This window comes from Labeo rohita, chromosome 12 (assembly GCF_022985175.1).
Source record: "Labeo rohita strain BAU-BD-2019 chromosome 12, IGBB_LRoh.1.0, whole genome shotgun sequence".
Lineage (NCBI taxonomy): Eukaryota > Metazoa > Chordata > Actinopteri > Cypriniformes > Cyprinidae > Labeo > Labeo rohita.
In genome coordinates, this window is record NC_066880.1 from 3,413,171 (window position 1) to 3,432,634 (window position 19,464).

The window sequence follows — 19,464 nt, forward strand, 5'->3', positions numbered from 1 at the left end:
GATAGTAATGATTTTGTTTTAAGCAGGAACTGCTTTTGAGTTATGAGAACATTAACCTGTGTGTTTGTGCAGTAGAAAATGCGGAAACATTTGATTGAATAGTTATTTAATATTTTACTTTGCCCACTTTTGTCTGAGTCACACCCAATTTTAGATGGTGTAACAGATGAACTAAAATAAACTTTTAGAAAAAGAAGAATCTTCATCTGAAATCACCAGCTTTATTAAGTACACTGCCCTTTGGAAACACCTCTGGCAAAGTGTGGTTTTGTACGATATCAGCATAAATCCTTATCATTTTTTGGTGCAAATACATTAAAGTAACTTGACATTATCATTGAATACCAGCAATAATAATTTTCATTTTGATTACATAATAATGGCAATACCAACACGTTCCCTTTGCCAGCTGTGATACCTGGTTACTGGTTTAAACTTGGCCCAGGTTTTTAAAAGATTTTTGGGTCAGCACACCTTAATTGCTTCAACAATTGATTGCCAATTAAGTTTAGAATACAATGAATTTAGGCCCAGATTATGCAGAGCTGTAATAACTGCTAATGGTGGATATTTTGATGAATCGAAACGTTTTTTCTATGTATAAACTGTTTATGTAAAAAAATATGTTTTCGTAGTTTGTGTCATCCCCTATCAGTGCAAAATTATCACAAATTAAAGAGGATTCATGCCAATATTGTCCAAAACCCCACTTTTCTAGGGCGTTTCCAAACTTTTGGAGGGCATAAGTGTAAGTGGGTCACAAACAAGATTATGTTACATGTTACATGTTATGCTGAGCCAATAATACGGTTAAGTTTAATTGAATTTTTAAAATTCTCTCTTGAGTTAGAGAGTTCCAGTTCTCACTCATGGAAAAATGTATTAAAACTCTTTTCACGGAAGAACGAACAACAGGTTGACAGGACAGTAAACAACATACATTTTTTGATGTATTATGCAACACATAGCCTAAAGGTCCTAGAATAACATTGTCCACACCGTAATAACAAAAACAAACTTCCAGGGTTCAAGCGTTTCAAGACTTTTGAGCAATTATAGACAAATTATAGATTATTTTAGCCAAAAAAGTTGAAAAATCATACATTAAAATGATTAGAAATATTATTTAATGATTATCACTTTTGACCAATGGGTGGCGCTTCTCCCAAACTGATGTGAAGTGGTTAACTGGTGTTGACGGTGACATGCACATAGTTTTCGCGATGCTCTGCCACTGAACCGAACGAAACTCACATATATATCCTTACCAAAAAGTAGTACACTGTAAAAAAAAAACAATTTGTTGAGTCAACTTAAAATAATTTGTTACCCGGCTGCCTTAAAATTTTAAGTTCAGTCAACTCAAAAAGAAGTTTATTCAACTTGAAATGTGAAGTTATACTAAGTGACAACTTTGAGTTGATTCAACTTAAAATTTTAAGGCATTTTAATTTTTTTAAGCTTTTGAGTTTCACAAACACAAATATCTAAGTTGTTACTTAGTACAACTTAACATTGACTAAACTTATTTGAACTTATTAAAAATTTAAGGCAGCAGGATAACAAATTATTTTAAGCTGACTCAACAAATTATTATTTTTTTACAGTGTATACTTCAAGTTTATTTTATTAAGTATACTTAAGTAAAGTTCAAGTATGTTTTTAGTATACTTTATGTAGTAAGTATACAAATATTAGTGTACTATTTCAATACTCCTTGGGACTAAATTGGCCCACTTTCTAGCATATAAAATTATACTTTTAAGTATAACAGCAGTAAACTTTGAGTACACAACTAGTTTACATCAATGTTTTTAGCTTGTACTACAGCTATACTAAAAGTGAACTTATAGGTACCCAAATAAAGTTTACTAATTAAATACATTTTTAGTACACTTTGAAGTAGTCTCAGTAAACTACTAGTTTAGTAGTTTTAGTATACTGCAAGTATACTCGTAAGTTTTCTTTAAGTGACCTTTACATCATACTTCAAGTAAACTACTATGTCCCTATCTAGGTATTCATTTGTATATATTTTTGTTATATGAATATCTGGACATACAAAACATCAAAAGAAAGAACAAGATATCTACTTGTAAACAAAAACATTTTATCCTAGCTTCATGCATTCTTTTTTTTTCTTTTTTTTTAAACACTTGAATGTCGGCAGGTTTCATGAAAAATAAAGAAATAAACAACATTTTGAACAAAAAGCTAAAAAAGGACTATAAATTGGATTCACAATGATATAATGTAGATGAAGTTGATCACCCCAAAGCTTGACAGTCATTATTACCTCTTCACTGAGCAACATTTTATTCCACAATGTTACACTTTTTTATGCTGTTTTATGTCTGATGGTCGTGTTAGATCACATGTGGAAGCATCTGTTGTTTCTGTTTCTTGTTTTTTGATGTGTACCCTACCTTATAACAATGCAAACATGGATTCTAGGAGCACAAGTATTGCTCAAATATATTTAGACTTTTTCTAAGTATAAGTAAAGTATACTTAAATGTCATTTTAAGTATATTTATAAGAAGTACATACAAAGTAAACTAAAAGTATACTTTCATATTTTTAGTTTAAAAGATATATACTAATAGCACACAATAGACTTTTTCGTAAGGGTAGCTGATTATTGCTGCTGAAAATGGTCAGTTATTGTCATGTTTTGGGCTGTACTAATTAGTCACACCAGAAAAACATTTGGAGTACTATAGACTACCAAAAGTTATAACAAATCAAGGAGAAGAGTGCAAAAAAAACTGTCTGAAGAACAAAAGGTGTGTGGTTGGCCAAACCGAACCAGAATTTCCAAGGCAAGGATGTTGATGACATTCGTGTTTGTTCTTGTTTTCATTTCCAGTCAGGTAGGCGAAATATTAGGCTAATATCTAAATTAATACTGCTCGTACATATCTTTAGCACATATTAAATTTAGTTTGTCAAACTGTTGTGCCCTTTCCTGCTGACTAAGTTCTTCTATATATGATTTAGCAGCTTCCACACGTTTCCCCGTGGTTTAGACAGCATAAATGAACAGAACATATTCAGTACATTAACCGTGCAATCCATGCTGTTGTTTACATCTAAGCAAAGCCAATATGGCCGCGCATCTAAGTGCAAACCCTCTATTGTGATGTTTTTATCAGTGTTTTGCACCCATTGACTGCAGAGGATCCATTGGTGAGTAAGTACGACTTTTTAATACATTAATTTATGCGACAGTGCATAAAACAGTTTTTCTTTGCAAATTACAGTGTAAGAGGTGAAATTATTTCCTCATGAATTTAAAGTCCAGGAACTCAGATGCCATGTTTTCCCCTTAGGGTCGGGTGAGAATCTCCAGCCAGGTGTGACCTTGGGTCATGAGATCTCCTGGCAAACCAAAAGGTTTTTATGTTTTTACAACTGATTGGAAGATTTGTTTGTTTTGGTCTGGGTATATAAGCGAAGTGACAAAACATTACGGGGGGGATTCTGTATTCAGAAGAACCCCCACACCGTGTGTGAGAGTCTCTGGAGCTTTGCCTCCAAAGCTCTCACATGCTGCTGTGTGTCTCTCTGCGGTCAGGTATGCATCTCCCACTCTTAGATTTATCTTTGAGTAATTGATGTTATGTATTTATTTGAATTGGAACTGAATTTAATTCTGAATTGGATTTTCATTGTTTAATTGTGGAATTGGTGTGATACATTTTTACCTGACAAATAAAACATTATATTTGATTCATTTTAGACTCTTCTGAAATCATTATTTCCAGTAGATTGTGAGGAGGCTGGTGCTACCGCAAATTACGTCCAGGATAGAGCAAACTGCAGGCTCAGGATTGAATGGAGCAGTAGGCACATCATCTGAGACCTCCTGATTTCTGTCTATCACTGATGTTAGCAAGTTGTACGGGAAGAGACTAAAGTAAACTACACTTTTTTTTTCGAAGGCAAGCGGTAGGCGGGTGTCAAAAAGGGTATTAGTCACCTACATACCTCTGACTCAGCATCAGACTGGCGTTTTTGTGATCGTGAGATTGGCGTAATCGGCCGGCGCCAGACTCTAAGCGGCATCGGGTGCCCAATGAACGAATAATTGAAAGTATAGCGAGTCCCAAATGATCAGATATCTAAATTAATACGTAACTAATATTTGTTATCAGCCTAAAGTAAACCCCTAAATTCTAACGATCGTATGAAATTGGAGTCAGATTAAGCATGGAGCTAGATTAAAATTGAAACTAAATCTTGATAAATTAAGCGAACTTTGCAGAAGCGCTGTGAAACAAACGAGCATGCGTTAAACCTTCAACCAGACAACTGGACTCCACGTTTGGGCCAGTGGATGGATCCATACAACAGCATGACCTTTATGGTTTCTTGTTTAAATCTAGCACAAGGAATGCACCCAGACTCAATTTCAATGGGATGAACTCTTATGAGGTTATGAGGTGTAATGAATAGATGTCAGTGGAGATACTTTCAGTTGAATTGTTGTTTAGCTTGAGTTGTTTTGTGAAAAGTTCAGTTGTCATTTGCCTGAATGCATTTGACATGCATTCACTGAGCATGTCCCTCCCTTCAGTGCTATGGTAATCATGGCCAAATTTTAACCTACAATAAGAAAGCGCTAGAATGCAGTCCATATGAAGCCGCCTGACTCTGAGGTAAGTAGTATCTAACTTTTTGTCTGTGCTTTGCCTTTAACTTATATTCTGAAGATATGTGACCCTGGACCACAAAACCAGTCATAAGTCAAATTTTACTTAAAATTTACTTACCTGAAAGCTGAATAAATAAGCTTTCTATTGATGGTTTGTTAGGATATGGCTATATTTGGCAGAGATACAACTATTTTAAAATCTAGAATCTGAGGGTGCAATAAAAATCAAAATACTGAGAAAATCAACTTTGAAGTTGTCCAAATGAAGTTGGTGTACATGCATGTACATCTAATATGGTATTTTATGGTATAAACTAAAGAGAGAAGTATTTGTCAAATCAAAAAAACTTTAAAAATCAAAAAAGTATTAATGTGGCTTTGTTCTCTTGTGGTTTTCTAGTTGTTCTGTTTGAAATTATAGCAGTGGTATTCTGCACCTCATCCAAATATTTGTCATGGGATTATCTCCAGTTTTACATTATCTGCTGGTGTTCATATCAGTCCTGTCACTGAGTGAGTTTTAACAGCCATTTAAGTAATAATAAACATAATATGATTAAGACACTATACACATTCTATATGGAATTGCATTCAAATGTAATCATTTTCTTCAACAGGCAGGGTGACAGAGGCACAGACAGGTAATTATTGACTTCTAAAACATTAAAAGTCAACATGAACTGTTTGAACTTAACACTGAGCTTGAATTGTTCATTTTTACTTGCAGCGCCGGTGATATTCTATCCGTTTGGTTCAGTGGCAGAAGACGCTGTCAATATTGCTACTGAGGATGAAAACTCTACTCTCATCGACTTGTGGAGTCCTTTCATGTTCTTCGGCCGCACATACAACAGGACATATGTGAGACTTTAGTTCTGTTAATGCAAATGCTAAATGATTAAAAAGTGACACACCCAACTAATGTCTTTTATATATTTAGGTTAACAGTAACGGACACCTTACATTCAACAAGCCTTCATCACAATTTATTGTTAACAACTTTTTTCCCAACAATGGAAGTGAAGACATCATTGCTCCACTCTGGACCGACATTGATGTCGATATACATGGCATCATCTCATATCAGCAGTACTCAAGCGGGAGTGTTCTGACTCAAGCCACTCAGGATATAAACCAGTACTTTCCTGATCTGAGCTTTACGGCTAATTGGGTCCTGGTTGCAACTTGGGATAGAGTTGCATACTTTTATCACACTAGCACGGTGAGTTAGTTTGTTATAACTCCATTAGACTCAAAGTTACACATCATTTCAGAGCTGTGTGACAGTCTGTGTTCCCAAACTTTTCAGGAAACATCATTTCAAGTGGTTTTAATCTCAGGCAGTGATTTGTCTTTTATTCTCATGAATTATGGTGACATTGCAGTAACGTATAATTGGGTGCAGGTAAGACATGAAACAAAAATGGAACAAATATTACTATCTCTTCTTGATAATCTCTCTCAATAATTCGTTTTTTCCTTGTTTGTACAGGCTGGTTATGACACAATAAACTCCACAGCCTACTTTAAGATTCCTGGGTCAGACATTGGAAGCTTAATCCCAAACCTCAAGAATTCCACTAATGTCAATGTTCCAGGCCGATGGGCCTTCAGGGTGGACGGTGGACCAGATCAAAACATAAAAGGTACACAGTTGTCATCAAAATGATAATCTCTAGTATTATTCACTCGTCAGGGTTCTTTTGACACTACAATGCCAAAGTCATTGATTCAGTTTCTAGAGAACGTACATGCCACTACTTGTATATTGAATAAACCTGAATTCCCTTGGACAAAAGCATTTGTCAAATGCCACAACTAAAATGTACCCAGAAACAAGCAAACAAACAAGTTTTTAAAGTTTCACCCTCAGGGTATCCAAAATGTAGATGTATTTTGTTTCTTCATTGGAACAGATTTGGAGAAGTGTAGCTTTACGTCACTTGCTCACCAGTGCCCTGCAGTGAATGGGTGCCGTCAGAATGAGAGCCCAAACAGCTGATATAAACATCACAATAATCCACAAGTAATCCACACCACTCCAGTTCATCAACTGAAGTCTTACGAAGTGTAAAACAAATCCATACTTTTAACTCCAAACTGTCACTTCTGGCCAATATACGAGTCCATAATCCATAATGACGCCACTGGCATATTTGTTTTGGACTGTTTTAGCTTGTAAATGGTGCTTGATTTGTGCATATTTCTCTCCTGATTCAATCAAGATGGCTTTTATAACTGGAGAAAGCAATATAATGGATTATGGAAGCAAATTCAAGTTAAAACGCCACAATGATGGATTTGTTTCTTACAAACTTGCAGCTTTTGGCTTCTCAAGATGTTAATTGATGGACTGGAGTGGTGTGAATTATTTGTGGATTATTGTGATGTTTTCATCAGCTGTTTGGACGCTCATTCTGACGGCACCCATTCACTACAGTGCAGAGGATCCATTGGTGTGCAAGTGATGTAATGCTGAATTTCTCCAAACCTGTTTAAATGAAAACAAAGTCGTCTACATTTTGGATGTCCTGAGGGAGAGTAAATTTTTAGCAAATTTTCATTTGTAGCTAAACTATTACTGCGATTAATTAAACATACTGTGTGTGTGTGCGTGCATTGTTTCTCTTAGGAAATATCTTAGGAGTTCAAATGAGACTTACTTCATTTTCAGACCTAAGAGAGAGTGGAAACATCGAGACTGTTTTGGAGAAAGTAAGTTGTGCTTACTATGGAACACAGTATGTTTTTATGGTGCTAATAGATGATTCAAGACATTTTTATCTGTGTGTCCATCTTTACTTCAGCTACAACAGGAGCTGGTTAAGTACGGTCTGCCAAACAGCATCAAATTGAACTTAAGAAGAGTCCAAAAGACATATCCGTAATATCTGTAAATCTCTTGCATCAAATATCCCTGCCAGTAAAAGATATCTTACAGGGAAATAAGGATAACAATGATCAAAATATCACATCTAACATTGAAAGTAAATCATAGTCATTTCTGTGAAATCTGGCGTCTGCAGATGAGGAATGTCACTCTGCAGGAAGGTGAATGAGTATAAGTATAGAGTATAACCTAAGCATGAGTATAACCTAGACCTGAAATATGTGAATAGTGTAAGTAAACCTGTTCTTCCTCTATGGCTCTGTCTGCCAGGAAATCATAACATTTACTGCAATGTGAACTTTTCTTGATCAGATATTGGAACAGTACTGTCTGTTCAGGCTAGCTTTCACATGTTTTAACTATTTTCTACCATTATTTCTCAAAAAAAAAAAAAAATATGCAGTTTATGAAACACACCTTGACCTCTTGTGACAACATGCCCCGATAGTCAAAAATGCAGAAAAAAGGTTTTGTTTTTTTCTTCCCCCGCTTTTGTACGTTCAGTGCCAACCCAAAAGTGCAGAAATTCATTAATTTATTAATGTAAGTAGGGAAAACTGTAATATTTGATAATTTATGAAGCTATTATATAATTAATTATTTTGCTGTTTAGCTTCAGCTTTTACTTCTCTCCTCATAAAAGGTTGATGTATGATTAAAAAAATCTCTATAATTTGAATTTAATGTAAAACATAATGCGTGTGTTCCTTGACTCACCACAAGGGGGGAGACAAACACTAGTGATGCACTGACACTGTGAAATTGTAAATAAAACTAATATTGGAGAACGTTTTACAAGAAAATATTTCAGTCTTTCTACTTCAAAATGTCATGCTTAATTCAATGCCCTTTCTTTAAAATGAAATTGTGAAATTTACTAGTAGCTTGTGAGTAAAAATTGTTCCAAACATTTTTTCCCAGTTTACATGCAATGCTGTCTGATTACACACAGGTCTTTGTAGTTCAGAAATTGTTGACATGGCTTAAGAGTGACATTGCCAGAGTGTTCATTAAAAAAAAAAAAAAAAAAACCCACATATACACAGTGCCGCAGACCGCAGTCTGTTGGGTAAACTGAATCACACTATGTCATGTTTATTATTAAAACACTTTCACCTATACTCCGATACACACACTTAAATATCTGTTTAAGCTACAATGTGCACAGAAATGTATAAGGGTTTTATATGATATCTGTGCACGTCAAGATTTAAGATTGGTGTTGAAGTTTGAATTTGTTGTATTTGTTGTATCTCTACTTTTACTTACTACAGTGACGGAGAAAGTGCTCAACCAGTCAGATTTCAGTATCAAGGATCATGATAAAGTCATGTCTCCATCTGCTGGTCAGACTTCAGATTACATTCAGACACATAGTGTCTGTTATGACATTATTTACCATTGCTTACCTTGTTTCATGCATTCACATAATTACTGGATTAAAATAGTCTCCACAGTCTGTTTTTCGTAAACTTAATAAGCATTCATTTTTTTCACACTATACAAGATTTTTTTTCCCTAATCAATGTTCAGAGCAATTCAATGCAAATAGTATAGCAACTAGCCTAGCAACGTCTTCCTTTTTAAAGAGTTTGGAAAAGGTAATGCACGACTTCTCAACGTCCCATCCAGGAATAGATAAAAACTAAATATTTTAATACGCAAGGCTCTCCATCATTAAAAAATAATAATAGGAAAAAGAATAAAATAACAAAATAAAATAATAAACACTGTAAATTCCTTTGACAGCAAATGTGTTCTGTTTTTTAAGGGATTTTTATAGTGCTTGGGGAAAAAAAAAAATATATATATATATATATATATATATATATATATATATATATATATTAATATAAATACATTTTAAATAAATAAAATATAAATAAATAACTATGAACCACAAACTAAGCATTCGTTTTAAAAAAGGAACTTTATATTTAAATAATAAATAATACTTTATTTATTGGTCTTTTATTTATTGTTCAACGCAAGAAGGCAATATCCGTCTTAAAAATTTTGTTAATAAAAGTTAGATGTTTAATGTATGCGAATTTGCCATTGTACTTGGCTAATTTATGCCTGATGTGTTTTAATGAATGAGATAATAATGAACCACAAACTACGATCGTTTTAAATGGGAATTCCATAAAACATTATCCTTATTCATTTTGTTAATAAAAGTTCAAAATTTAATATAAGTGAATATGCCATTATACTATTTTATTGTATAGTCTATGCTGTTGTTGTTGTTTTCATTAATAATAATGAGCCACAAACTAAGCAAGTTTGAAGTAAGGGGAACATCCAAAAACCTTTTATTTGTATATGTATGACACATATGTTTACAACGTTTTTAAAATCTATTTGTATTCCCAGCAAACAGGGGACGTCCCCCGGACGTTGCGAACGTCGGTTTAGGTCCGCAGCACGTTCGCTGGCGGACGTTCGGAGGACGTCCGCATTTGGTGCGCTTTATAACGTTCGCTGTCAAACGTTCTGATGACGTCCGGATTTGGTCCGCTTTGTAACGTTCGCTCACGGACGTTCTGAGGACGTTCACTTACGTCCGCATTTGGTCCTATTTTTGACGTTCGCTGGCGGACATTTGGAGGACCTTCTTCCGAACCAGTTTGCGAACGTCCCTGATTCGTCACTTATCTGCCATTTCCATAAGAACACTTGAAAAATCCAGTCGCCCATGCTTGGACTTTATCATCAGGCCTGACACCTTGCAACTCAGACAGAGTTAATTAAATTAAAGACAAATAAACGAAAAATAAACCCATATTGAATTTTAAAGGGTATTATTCCATAAAATAAAATCCCTTTTTAACTGTGATAATGGAATGCAAAATCCAAAGATTGACATTATTATTATTATTATACTATAGTATAAACAATAGATTTGAATTCATTGTAAAATGATGTTAATATTTAATAACATTCAAGATGTCATCAAATCACGAGTCTGTTTTCAGCATTTAAACATCAAAAACAAGACACACTTCAATAATGTAATTGAACATAGGCTACAATTAGGCCCTATGTATTCCACATACATAAATAAAATAAGGTTGAATCCCTGAAGAGTGATGAAGCCAAGGAAAACATGACGAATAGAAAAGAAAGTGGAAAACACAGGTAAGACAAATAAATTAATTCTTACTTTTTAATATTTACATATCAAGCTGTTGGTAAGCTGACAAGAAAGGTTATTTAGGAAAATTATTTTTTTAGTTGTTGCATTTAAGACTGTTATACGTGCAGCGCAAAAATAAAAGTGTAATAGCCAATCAAATGAGCTCGTGATCGAGCGACATCACTTTAGGGTACGCGCATGTATCCATGGCAACGCTGAGCCGCCGAGTGACAGTTAACGGTCTTACCGGTGATTTCCTCAAACACGGCCTGAGATTTCGCTTTTTTCCGGTCGAAAAGGTATTTATATTTTTATATATGTAGACATTAGCTACCGTAACCACTGCGTATCTTGTAATACATGCATTTTATAAAAAAAAGTTTCTCTTTTAAAACATTTGCTGAGGCTGTCGGTCGTGTACAGCTGCTGGCCATTAGCCTAAACACTTTCGAAACTAACGTTAGCACGTAAAGTTGAAACGATTAAAATATTGACAGATATTTAACTTAAATATTAAATTTCCATATGGTGAAAACACACACTGAGACTCAAATGCGGAAAAAAAGCCCATACGGATATCTTCGTATGTGCCCTAAATTTCAGACCGCATGGTCTAAATCCAAATTGTCAGCAGTATTTGCAAATCTTTTTTAATAGATAAACGATGGTAGACATATAAAATCATACTACTACTGAATGAGTTCATTTTGTTGTTTTAGGTTAGAAGACAACGGGAAGAATTGTCATCCTAGCAAACGGACGTCGCGAACGTCCTATTAGGTCCGCATTTGGTCCGCTTTGTAACATTCGCTGTCGGTACAAACAAACATAAAAACACCCTCAGCTGAAATTGTAAAAAAAAAAAAAAAACAGTAAAAATCATCAAAAGAAATTGTGTCTGAGTCTGCAGTACCAAAATTATACTGAGATACATCACAGCATGCAATCTGGCAAAAATGACATTCAGTTTTGTAGAATATGTCATTATGTGAAAATGAAGTCAAGGTTTAAAACCATTGCTGATTTTTGTTCATTTTTTTGTAGGTTTCGAACCTAACATCTGGAACACAAGACAGACGACAGACAGACGCACACACAAACCAAATAAAGAAAAATATTTTAACAAATAAAGTATTGTTAACGTACTATTGCTTGTGTGTTTATTCCTTGGGTAGTTCAATTTTGTCTGATCTAATGACAGGTTTACATATGTTAAAATGACCTGTAGCGAACGATCGCAATAGGTCCCCACAATGTTTGTATGAACGTCCTGCGAACGTCCGTGGTACGTCTTGGGAAAGTCCCCGTTTCGTCCTCCGCACGTTCCGCGAACGTCCCCGGTATTTGCGACGTCCTCATGACGTCCAAAAAAGGGGACGTTCGCAGATGCCATTCAGGGGACGTTGTGGCGACCTTTTTTTGTTAGCTGGGTTGTACTGTTTTGTATTGCATTTATTTATTTAAATGTACTGTAATTTGCATAGGACATTTCTCCTGTCAGGAAATCATTATGACGCCATAGAACGCATTTGAAAAGTTTAGAATGTTGGCGCCCGCGGTATATAAAGCCGTGGAATTCTGAGAAACATTTTGTGGGTTTTGTAGTAGTGGTCGAAAACGAGAGTGTTAGCGGTTTGCGATGGGACAGCGAATTTCTAGAGTGTTTCCGGTGAATGGCGAGGTGTACGATCACCATCACAGTACACCCCCAAAACCCGGCACCGACATGGCGGAGCAACATCTTCATCCTTGCGATGAGCCGCCTGTCGATGCCGGTGAGGGACACGCCGAGAGGAGGGAGGAGGAGGAGGAGGAGGTGGAGGTTGAGGAGAGGAGGGAGGAGGAGGAGGAGGTGGAGGAGGTACGGAGAGAGGAGGAGGAGGTGGAGGTGGAGGAGAGGAGGGAGGATGAGGTGGAGGAGGTACGGAGAGAGGAGGAAGAGGTGGAGGAGGAACGGAGGAAGGAGGAGGTGCGGAGGGAGGCATGGAGTGAGGTGGAGGAGGAGAAAAAAAAGAGGAAGAAGAGGTTCTGGAGGCTGCCCTCTTTCCTCAGAGCTGCCCGAAAACACCTCAGCATGATCCGCCGGGGTCAGACTGAGGTGCAGCTCATTGAGCCAGCATTGCCAGCCAGCAGCACTGATGGTAAGTGATATGACTGTGTGGAAATAATTGATATGAGTATCCATAATGATTACATAACTAATACTGATCCTTAGGATGATTTTCAGTAACCAAATATTAAAAACAATCCTTATGAAAGTGTATAGATATGTAACCCTGAACAAAACTAGTCGTAAGGATCATTTTATTAAAAATTGTTGAATTAATAAGCTTTCCATTGATGTATGATTTGTCAGGATAGGTTTAGATACAACTATTTGAAAATCTGGAATCTGACGGTGAAAAAAAAAAAAAAAGTTTTAAAGTTGTTCAAATAAAGTTCTTAGCAATGCATATTACTAATCAAAAATTAAGTTTTGACATATTTATGGTAGGAAATTTACAAAATATCTTCATGGAGCATTATCTTTACTTAATATCCAAGAAAAAATTATAACTTTTACCCTTACCGATATATTTTTGGCTATTGCTGTAAATATTCCCATGCTGGTTTTGTGGTCCAGGGTCACATATGATAATGACTAAGCTTTTTTAAAATTTAGTTTCTGGTGTTTAGTCTCTTATGTGTTTTTCCCACTCAGGCTATTTAATGTCCCCTTGAAAATAACCACATAAAAAGTGTCAATTATTTCTCTCTTAATAGATGACATTATGAGCCGCTATGAACTCTGGTGGTCGTCTGGGGGTTGGTGGGTTTGGCGTCGTTCATGAAGCCATTCGTGTGGAGGATGGCCTTAAGGTAAGTACAAATAAATGAGAGCTTTTCACTATTATGTCCACAGTCTTCAGATTTAATGAGTGAAATGATACGACCTCTACACACATGTGAATTGTTTTACCTTTGTTTTGTTGATCAGGTGGCAGTGAAAGAAGTCTTGAAGACACACGATTTGGAATATTTAACTATTGTAAGTCATCTGCACTCACTGTTTAATTGCAAACTACAGTTTTTCATTAGACAATCCATTTTAAAACTGTCCATGTTCTAGCCTGATCATCCAAACCCCCTACCCATGGAGATCGCCCTTACGATCCTGGCCAACAAGGGACCCACTGCGCCAGGGATTATAAAGATGCTGGACTGGCAGGACCAACGTGACAACTATGTCATGGTCCTCGAGTGTCCGTCGCCCTGCGAGAACCTTGTCAGTTTCTTGGAGGGCCACGGATGCAGGCTCAGTGAAGGTTTAGTTCGGCACATCATGCGGCAGGCGACACAGGCGGCTCGCACGTGCTGTCGCCGTGGTGTATTCCACGGCGACATGAAGTTGGAAAACTTCATCGTGAGCAAGAACACCCTGGAAGTCAAGTTAATTGACTTTGGGTGTGGGGACCTCATGAGAAAGTCTGCCTACACGACATTGTATGGTATGTATCATCCCTCAAATCTGCTTTAGTAAATGCTTTGGTGATGCAAACTTGTATATGAGATGAAATGTCTTTTCTCCAGGCACCATGGAGTACTACCCTCCTGAGTACAGGAACAAGGGCAAGTACCATGCAAAGCCTGCAATGTCGTGGTCTCTTGGGGTCATCTTGTTCACGATGCTGTGCGGCCGTTTTCCAACTGGCGAGGACCTGCAGAAGACCGAACTAAACCTTTGGTCGGAGCCTGGGCTGTCAGAAGGTGAGCTTTTTATCACTGGATAAATCATAGAAATGTTCTTCCAGGTCAGATGTGAAGGCTTTAGGTCATATATTGCTCCTGTGTTTTTGCACAGACTGCTGCCATTTGATCTGCAGCCTTCTGCAGCCTAAACCAAAACGGCGGCTTGGTCTGGGAAAAATCCTTCGCCATGACTGGTTTAAGGTACTGAGTCTAAGATCAGCCAGTTTTTACACATTTGCTTTTGTTGTTCATTTTGTAATGTGTTTGTAATGTGTAATGTTTTTTGTTTGATTCAGGTCTCCATGTAAGTCGTGGAGAAATGGAGATCCAACCCCAGACATCTCCAAAGTCTCCTGTCAGCTTTGCGTCTTGCGGGCTGGCAGGAAGGCTTTCCATCCATCCGGAAACCTTTGCGTCTTGCGGGGCCGGCAGGCCATGGTTGCGTCTTGCGCCATGGCCTGAAGCAGCAGTACTAGCGTCTTGCGGTACTGCTCGCTTGGGGATGTGTAAATATGTATATAGTTTTTCTCAGGGCCGGGACTGTCAAAAGGTGAGATCTTCATTTAAAAAAATGTCTGTTTAGATCTTACTAACTAAATAGTGCAAATGTAAAGACTTTAGGTCATAATCAGATGTCTTTCTAATGTTTCTGCACAGAATGCTGCCGATTCAGTCACCCTCATCCACCAAGCGGCAGCTCGTTCTGGGGAATATCATTAACCACGACTGGCTTCAGGTACAGAGCCTAAGATCATTCAGTTTTTATACATTTGCTTTTGTGGTTTTGAATGGGAAGAAATTACATAGTTAAGTGTAACGTATTTAGGCAGATGCTTTGCAGTCTGTTTTGTTTCAGATCTCCATATGTCGTGGAGAACCTCCAGCCCCAGACGTTTCCAGTGTCTCCTGTCAGCTTTGCGTCTTGCTGGCTGGCAGGAAGACCTCCCATCCCTCCGGGAAACCTCTGCGTCTTGCGGGTCCGGCAGGCCATGGTTGCATCTTGTGCCATGGCCTGAAGCAGCAGAACTTGCGTCTTGCGGTTCTGCTTGCTTGGGGATGTGGATGACCCTGTCCCATCACAGCCTCCACAATATGACTGCATCAGGCCAGGAGGTCCCTGTCTCATCTGGACTGCTCAAAAGAGGTCCCTCCCATGGCCTGGCTTGGTTCTCAGAGCTCCACTGGCCTGGTTCCTCAAGCCAAAACTTTGATGTCCCAGAGGTTCCAAAACTTTGATGTCCAAGAGGATCTTGCTGTGGTGCTCCAGGTCTCCCAGTCTTGTGATCTTCATCCTCCTTGTCATAACCACACACTCTCAAAAGCTTGTCCTTGACAATGAGGTCCCTGCAAAGTAAGGGGTCCAAGATAATGACCACTCAGAGAGGATCATGCTGTGGTCCAGTCTCAAATGGCTGTCCCAGATGCTTCATGTGATGTTATGCCCATGGGTCCCAGAAGTTTCTAAAATGGCTGCATCTTATGGCTGTCCCAAACCCAAAATAAAGACCACTGGTGCATTTCCAGTACTCACGGCTGCACCAAAACAAGAGGTCCCAAAGGGTTCCTGCCCATAAACATCCCATCCCTGCAATGGCTGCCCAGAGTTTGAGCTCCTAGTGATGTGTACTTGGGTCCTTCAGGCTCCTGTCCCTGTCCCATGCCAGAGCTCCTTGGCTGCCTTAGTACCAGAATTCCCTTTCATGTTTCAGTCATGAAAGGGGTGCAAATAAAAAAAATACCTTGTGCAATGTTTTCCTTAATACAAAAAATTCTCTATGTTCTTTAAAAATATTTCCTCCCCTTTTTTGCATTGTTCTTATCTGTTGTTTATTTTTTAAAGGATATACAAAATTTACAGAATTTTCTATTTCTTTTTTTCCCAGATCACCGCATAAGATGTGGTTCCAGTGCTGCCCTGGGACCAGAGTCCCCTGTCCTGTCCCTGACATGGAAGGAGTTTAAATTTAAAAAATAAATAAATTTGTCTATTTATGGTAAGTTGATAAGTGCCTTTGATTGTGGTTGTGGTTTGAGTTAAGTGCTGATAGAAGAGGTGAGTTTAACTGAATCATGAAGATTTAAAGAGTCTAAGTGAGCACCGAAAAGTGACTTTGAACCTTAGTGGCCCTTCCTTACTTACCCTAGAGCACAGGAGGGAACATAATATCAGGTAACAAATTAAATTCCTTGTGTTACATACAACCTTTCATCTACAGTACCAGAGATTTTTAATGCTTTTTAAAAAAAGTCTCTTCTGCTCACCAAGCCTGCATTTATTTGATCCAAAGTACAGCAAAAACAGTAAAACTTTGAAATATTTTTACTATTTCAAATAACTTTTTATTTAAATAAATGTAATTTATTCCTGTGATCAAAGATAAAATTTCAGCATCATTACTCCAGTCACACGATCCTTCAGAAATCATTCTAATATTCTGATTTGCTGCTCAAAAAACATTTATTATTATTATTAGTATTATTATCATGTTAAAAACAGCTGAGTAGAATTTTTTCGGGTTTCTTTGATGAATAGAAAGATCAGAAGAACAGCATTTATCTGAAATAGACATATTTTGTAACATTATAAATGTCTTTATCATCACTTTTGGTTAATTTAAAGCATCCTTGCTAAATAAATGTATTAATTTCTATAATTTCTTTCTTTGAATCTTTCTATTCAAAGAGAATACTGAAAAAATGTAATAACGTAATAATTTTTTATCATGTTTTCAATGTAATAATAATAATAATAATAATAAATGTTTTTGAGCAGCGAATCAGAATATTAGAATATTTTCTGGAGTAATTATTCTGAAAATTAAGCTTTCAACACAGGAATAAGTTATATTTTAAAATATATTCAAATAGAAAACATTTTAAATAGTAAAAATATTTCAAAATGTTGCTTTAAATGTTTTTATAAAATGTTATTTTGGATCAAATAAATGCAGGTTTGGTGAGCAGAAGAGACTTAAAAAACATTTAAAATCTTGCTGTTCAAAAACTTTTGACTGGTAGTGTTTATGGCAGGAAAAAATGTATTTACCCTCATTATGGAAATTGTAACATACTTTATGTAATTGAAGTAAATGTGTGGTTGTAAATGAAGTAAATGTGTTTGGGTTATTTATTCACTTATTTTTATGCTACTGTAATGTCTTATGTTCAGTTAAGATATCAATCTCTGTTAAATACTTGTCCCATGTCAGAAAGGAAGAAAAAGAGCTTGCATTTTAAACTGGGAAAAGATTAAAATGTGAAAAAAAGATTACTGTCTTCTGTAATTTTATGCCATTTGCTACATCCTATGAGTATTTTTATTGTGACTGCATCTGTCACTTTATTTTACAGAGTTGAAATGTTCATGTCCTCCAGAAGGTGGCGATAGAGAAGCGTCTCTGTGCACCTCCACCAGGCCCGTAAAATACTTTTATTAACCTTTATCACAATGTGAATGACATGCACTTTATGTAAGCTTAAAATCGCTATCATTTATTTCAGATATTTGGTTATATGGCTCAATGTTTGTTTAATACTGAACTATTGTTAATAAAAACTAAAAAAGATAAAATACTGTAATTTTATAGTGTTAAAAAATCTTTAAAATTCTTCATTTTTTATATTATATTTAGACTATATTTATGATCATCATTAAATTATGATAGTTACAGTGAGACACATTTCTAGAATAGACTATAATACTTTATTTTTCCACGTTTTTCTGATGTTCCCTTCATGTAAATGTCCTGTGCATTTTCAAAAATGTAAAATAAACAGCATAAATAAACGAATGAATGAATGAAAGCAAAGTGTACCAGTCTGAGACCAATAATAACTAAATGATATAACTACGTGGTAGTGTAATGTATTCATTCCAAAATTTTAATAAATGAACTTTCCCAGAACTGCCCACTTCTGATCATTTTGATTCTTCTGCCGTAACCATTTGCAAATTCAAGCGAAACTTCACTGAGTATAAGATGTACTGTACATTTACATAGAGTGGGGGTGGGGGAGTTTCGTCCAATCAGACTAATTTCATGTTAAGTGATGATAATACATCATTACCTTCTGTCCAAAACGTCTCATTTCATTGATAAACACAATAATTTCCACCCAAAAACATTCAGATGTTTATTTTATTTATTTATAGACCACATATAGGTCCTAGGGGAGAATGGGCTATAGTTGTCATCACTTTTTGAGTCAGATTTTGAGTCAAAAGTCTCTAAAAGTCACTCTGTTGTTTTTAATCATCGAATTCAGTCGTTTTAAGTTACAATAACGTTGTGATCCAAACTAAAATTCCCGAATATTTCCTATAGCTGCAATAAAAAGACACTGAACTAGTATACATTCAGTAATAACTCAGTAATTAAGGCTGGTTTGTAAAAGAAAAAAAAAATGAGTTGTTTTAAAATGTATGTAGTTTATTACGTTTTTTAAAACGGGTTTTATGCATTACGTTCTACTTTTTTGTTTTGTGATTTTTTCATAACTGTTTTACTTATATTCTGCTAACAACCTGTTATTCCAAAGATATTCCAACGTAAACAACAATGTGACAACATGCCCCGCTATCGTACAAACAGTATCTTTTCCCCCCTCCGTGCATTAACAGTGAGAATGTTCAGTGGGTTTTATTTTAATTATTTATTTACATTGTAGTCAAGACTTAAAGGTTTGTATTTAAACAGAAGCTTTTAAAATTTAATCTACATTTAGGCATGACATGTTTGACCACTAGACACTCATCTATAAGCTGTTCTTTTTTTATTTTTTAAATAAAAAAGTATCCATGTTTTTAATCTTTAGTTAAACGCTTTTTTGGTTCAGCTTGAATCTCCAGTGCTTATCGCATGAATGATCTCGACGCCAAATTGATGCATATTGGATGAAGTTAATTGAGAAGAAGTGTGACGGGTGGGAGGGGTTGCCAACCAGCAGTTCATTCACTACATGCGGCCCGGACAGGTTAAATACCCCTCCCCTGACGCGCACTCGGGCACTCTCGAGTAAACCCTCAGAGACGAGCACACTCAGTGGGTT

General features: G+C 36.4%; 2 protein-coding genes across 2 annotated transcripts; both read left to right on the forward strand.

The window, feature by feature from the left end:
- The first annotated feature begins 4,473 nt into the window (after nt 1-4,473).
- Nucleotides 4,474-8,582, forward strand: LOC127173976 (sushi, nidogen and EGF-like domain-containing protein 1). Its single transcript, XM_051124111.1, has 9 exons — nt 4,474-4,661; nt 5,058-5,170; nt 5,275-5,298; nt 5,385-5,518; nt 5,598-5,879; nt 5,967-6,062; nt 6,150-6,303; nt 7,290-7,372; nt 7,465-8,582. The coding sequence occupies exons 2-9, from the start codon at nt 5,113-5,115 to the stop codon at nt 7,543-7,545; spliced, it is 912 nt and encodes a 303-aa protein (XP_050980068.1). The 5' UTR covers nt 4,474-4,661; nt 5,058-5,112; the 3' UTR covers nt 7,546-8,582.
- A 4,109-nt stretch (nt 8,583-12,691) lies between these two features.
- Nucleotides 12,692-15,431, forward strand: LOC127174559 (serine/threonine-protein kinase pim-2). Its single transcript, XM_051125058.1, has 9 exons — nt 12,692-12,827; nt 13,450-13,545; nt 13,664-13,714; nt 13,796-14,174; nt 14,257-14,433; nt 14,528-14,638; nt 14,712-14,900; nt 15,073-15,151; nt 15,272-15,431. Exons 2-9 carry the CDS (start codon nt 13,468-13,470, stop codon nt 15,429-15,431), a joined length of 1,224 nt encoding a protein of 407 aa, XP_050981015.1. The 5' UTR covers nt 12,692-12,827; nt 13,450-13,467.
- Nucleotides 15,432-19,464: the final 4,033 nt, after the last annotated feature.